The 4,840-nt window shown below is 35.2% G+C and overlaps 1 protein-coding gene across 5 annotated transcripts in view; it reads left to right on the forward strand.

The window, feature by feature from the left end:
• The window catches only part of SLC30A7 (solute carrier family 30 member 7), a 33,984-nt gene that overhangs the window by 24,048 nt on the left and 5,096 nt on the right, over nt 1-4,840 (forward strand). For all 5 annotated transcript variants that reach the window (XM_075156436.1, XM_075156432.1, XM_075156435.1 and 2 more), the window contains 2 exons: nt 802-892; nt 1,858-2,007. In XM_075156436.1, the coding sequence (XP_075012537.1) occupies nt 802-892; nt 1,858-2,007 (241 nt within the window). The remainder of the gene's footprint in view (nt 1-801; nt 893-1,857; nt 2,008-4,840) is intronic.

A 4,840-nucleotide genomic window follows, 5' to 3' on the forward strand; every position in this document is an offset into this window, starting at 1 on the left:
CTGAGTCAGACATGATGCACTACTCCTAAACAAAAAACCGCCATACTGCATACTTAGTGAGAGTATAAATTTTTAGTGGTAGCTTCAGGGTATGGCCTTATTGGTCTCCTGGTTTTATTTAAAAAAAAAAAAAAGGAAAGTAATAATAATAATAAAGGGTATTAAGTGTCACCTTAGTTTGCTGATTAAACAAGACCATTTGGCCAGGAGGGAACTTCTAATTGCTTCCAAATGTTTAATCCTTGAGCTTGGATGAGACCCTACACTTCAAGAATATGCTAAGTTGTCTGTTTCTGACAAAATAACTTTGTTATAGCTGGAGTGGTCCATACTAATTTTGTTTTATGATCTCCCCATTATTATCTTAGTTCATAAGAAAAATATGCCTTAAGCCAAACACAAAAGCAAAACCCATTTCAGCTGCATATTTTTATGGTTGGTTGTGAGTGATTTCCCTTGAAGTAGGCTTTGGTTTTGAGCTATATTTACCAGCTGCTTTTTCATATAACTTTTAAGACACTAAGAGATTTCATCTCAAATCCCATGATTAAACTATTAATCTTTTGTGATTGTCACCAGTTGTCTCTGTGGAAAATCTTACTACTTGCCTTTAGTAAGACATCATAGCAATTTCGTCAATTCTTTTATTTTCTGTACCAGGTTTTCATGGCATCTTTCTCAGCTTCTGGTGAAACAACTGAAGAAAAATTCTTCAAGAGCATTAGGGAATGTTATGGTGCTCTTTGTTCTGCATTTTTTGAAAAATGTAATAGTAGCTAACTTCCGTTTTTTTCTTTCCAGTATTGTTCCACTTTTAAAAGAATCCATTGGAATTTTGATGCAGCGAACTCCTCCATCCCTGGAAAACGCCCTGCCTCAGTGCTACCAAAGGGTGAGCTCTTAGGCCATTTTTGCTTCAGATCAAGCTGCTGACTGAATGAGCCCCAACTGTGTGTATGAGGATATTTTGTGATGTTTTTCCAAGGTTCCTTAGATTGTACAAATGGAGGTACCAGTTTGATTCTTATCTTTCTGAAGTCCTAAATTTTATGTAGCTTCAACTCAGTTTGTGTTTTAAAACGTGCTGTGTTGATTTAGAAAAATAGATCCTGAAGCTTTTCCTCTCAAAGTACTTTGTGCTGATACAAAGTGCGTAATGTTTTTCTGTTTTGTTCAGTTTTTGTCTCCCTCAAAATCTAGTTCTTAGTAAAGTGAGGTGGAGTAGCATTGGAAATTATTTATAAGAGTACGTAGATTACTCTGTATTTGACCTCTCCTGGTACTCCTGTTTAACTTACCTATTACTGTGTCATGACCTGAACATTTGAAGCGCCTTTGCAAAGTTAATACAAAGCACTTGTAGGAGTGCTATCTTTCCTCAGGAAGTTACAGGATTGTAATCGTCACAGAGCAAAAAGAAGGGTTTTGAAAGGACAAACCTAAGCCCTCAGAAATATTAATATATTTCTGTTAATAGTTAGAATCTCTCACAAATTCTTTTATGGGAAAATTCCTGCCTTTGCAAAAATTGCTGTTTTAATTGAATGCTCTCTCAAATTTAATAACTGACTTTTCTCTCTTGGACATCACTGTTTTCAGAAATGGTTTCAGTAAAATATATGTAGAATGTAAATGCAGCAAGGTACAAAATCATGACACATACATACAATGTGTATGTTTTCACCTTCCTTACAATTACTGAGATAGTAATAAGGAATTTAAGTGAAATACCACAAATTGCATAGTGAACTAGAAGTAAAAGAATGCATCGGCTTTTGTAATATTTTCTGTAAAAAAAACATAGTACAGAAAAACATTTTCTGAAATATATTTTTTAAAATTTGCTTGTATTTTTAGGTGCAGCAGTTGCAAGGAGTTTACAGTTTACATGATCCACATTTCTGGACCCTGTGTACTGATGTTTACATAGGGACTTTGAAATTATTAGTAGCTCCTGATGCTGATGGAAGGTGGATTTTAAGCCAGACTCACAATATTTTTACTCAGGTATGTCTCATCAGTGAAAATCACGTCTCAAAGTGTAAATTGCCTGTCATGTGATGTGACATTGTAATTCTTACCAAGAAAAATTAAATGTTTCTGGTTTTGGTATCAGTGTTTTGAAAAGCTTCTCTGCTCCAGCTGTATAGAACAATTTCAAAATACTCAGCAGTGTAGATGGAATTGCTGTACCTCTCTGCATTAGTTTTTGATGCCACTTACTGGAGATAACAGCTATAGTTGTCTGAGGTGTATCAAATTAAGATGAAACCCTATATTGACCCATGAGGAACCAAGAAAATAGATGAGGCTTCTCTCAAGATAGGGCTTCCGACCACAGGGTGGACCTACTTGTTCTTCACTGTGCTGGTGCTGTATTTGTCAGTCATTTCTATCCCTCTAAGAATGTATTTCTCATTTATTTCTATCCCTCTTAAGAACCCACGGTCTTTGTATATTTTGTTGTCTTTTAGTAATATCCGTGCTATGGTGATCACTAGTTAAAATGTAACCATCAGTTGTCATGTTGTATATGAACAGTGTGTTCCTGTTTATTTCCCTACAGGTTATATTTTTTTATATAGATATTGATAGCACTTGTAGCTGATATGAAATGCTGGAATTCTTGTGAATGACAGAAACTATTAGAAGTTCATAATTCTTGCCTTAAAATTAAAATCTTACAAATTTCAAAAGATTTTTCTCTTGCTTCCTTATACTTTTAACCATTAAAGATGAAATTCAGTTCGGCTGCCTATTCCAGTATGGCTACTGGATATGAATGGTTTACAAGTAGAACCTAGAGTCTATTAAGATAAAACAGAAAATTCTTCTCCAGCAAGAGAACTTAGTGAAGAATAAAGCTGGAAACTTTCTCTCTCTCTTATACCATTCAGAGACAAACATCCTGGTTTTATTCTTGACGCTGGAGGACTATATTTGAAAAAAATGATTACATTTTTCCATAATGTCCTTTCTCTGTTTTTGAGTAATGGAGAGTTCTGTCGCTGATAAGGAAACAAATATTCCTGTTATAACCAATGTTTTAGGTAGCAAAATACCATCATCTAAAGGGTAATATTTTGGAGATATGTAAGTTATCGACTTCTCCAAGTCAGTTGGACAGTGAAGAAAGGGGGCTTCTCATCAGGTATATTTGATCTGTAAATAAAAGAATGCTTCTGTTAATAGTTTAATTAGTGCTTGCATAAATGTGCTTTTCAAAGCTTTTTACAGTGGGGAAAGTCCTTGTGTGCTCGTTCTTTCCCTTGTTCTAAATGTCCTATTGGTCTACTGCATTTGCAGCTTGTGTATGTGATGGCTTAGTGAATCGTTTATGCATCTGATAATTGCCCCTTTTATTAACGGCTTTATAACATTTATTAAAAATTCCAGACTGGATTTTTTGTTTCATTTTTTCATGCATCTTGCATACTCAGTTTCTGGACTCTCAGAAGAAACAGCGCTGAAGCCAACCCTACAACGTGCTGCCTGAGTGCATGAATTCTTTTGAACTCCTTACATTTTAAGGAATTTTAAAGTAGTCAGCCATGGGGAACCCAATAAAAATAAACACACATACTTGTTTTTATGTTAGAGACTTACAGAAGGAGGATTTGTTGTTACAAATATTCTAAAATCAAACTTTATTCATAAGGTTTGGTCCTTTTTTGAGATGTTCCATCACATACAGCTCTAGATTGAGTAGGTAGAAATCGGTCTGCATGGCTTATTCTGCAGACTATGGAGTTTGAAACGAAGGGGGGAAGGACTATGCAGAACACTCTATTACATTTAAACTAATTTTACATCTCGAGTCTCCAAAGGATTGCATTTTCCTAGTGAGTCATTAGCTCTTCAGGTGCTTTGTAGCTGTGCAGGTATCAAGAGCCATGTGTCCAGGAAGGGAACTGGCAGAATAAGATCTATCATTTTTCTTATCTGACCCAAGGTAATAAGTGGAGGAACAGTTGGAGCAAGTAGAAATTTTTCTCCTCAGTAATACTGGCCCTCATTTATCTTGATATAATGGATAATTGGTTTTGCCACTCAACTGAACTAAAAGCAAGTTGATGATAGTTGAAGACAATCTGATCTTTAGCAGTGTTCAGCCTAATGCTTCAAGATCACGTTGCATAACCAGTGACCATCACAACATTGTTGCTGGCCTGCCACTGAGGTTAAAAGGAATGACTAACTGATTTTTTTAATGCAGTTTTATACTGAATGATGATAAAACTAAGCAAGTCCATCTAAGCCTAGTTTAGTAGGATTTCTGAGGAGAGAAACGCTTTCGTACAATTCACATACCTTTACCAAAAGTTATTTTAGTGTGTCATGATGTCATGTATATTCATTGTAGCCATTGTTGTTTCTTGCTAAAATGTTAGTGTAGAACTGGTTCAAACAACAAATCCCATATTATGCTCTTGTGCTTAGCTCCATTTTAAACTCCAGCTCTTCAAGCAGCTTACTTTTCGGGAAATTAAATTTGTATAAAAGAAAATAAGAATTGCTTTTGTGCAGCTTCATGTGTGACAGTTAGTTAGGATGAACCAGAAAAGGTAATGTAGCAAAGCTAATGTTAATATATAATTTTACATACGTGCACTTGACTGTGTGAAGAACTATGTATTCATACAGTGCTCTTAAAGTTTGTAGGTTTCCAAATTGGCAGTATCTCAGTGAATGATGTGCTAGATGCGGAAGATGAATTACAGAAAAATAAGATAGGGAGTTTTTTTGCTAGGTAATTTACTGATGTGGACTGGTGTTCAGGACAGTTAAATTGCTTTGGCTTTACAGATTTTTTTTTTAACGCTCTTTCTCTTTTCCATAG

The sequence above is a fragment of the Calonectris borealis genome, chromosome 8, assembly GCF_964195595.1.
Source record: "Calonectris borealis chromosome 8, bCalBor7.hap1.2, whole genome shotgun sequence".
In the NCBI taxonomy this organism is placed as follows: Eukaryota; Metazoa; Chordata; class Aves; order Procellariiformes; family Procellariidae; genus Calonectris; species Calonectris borealis.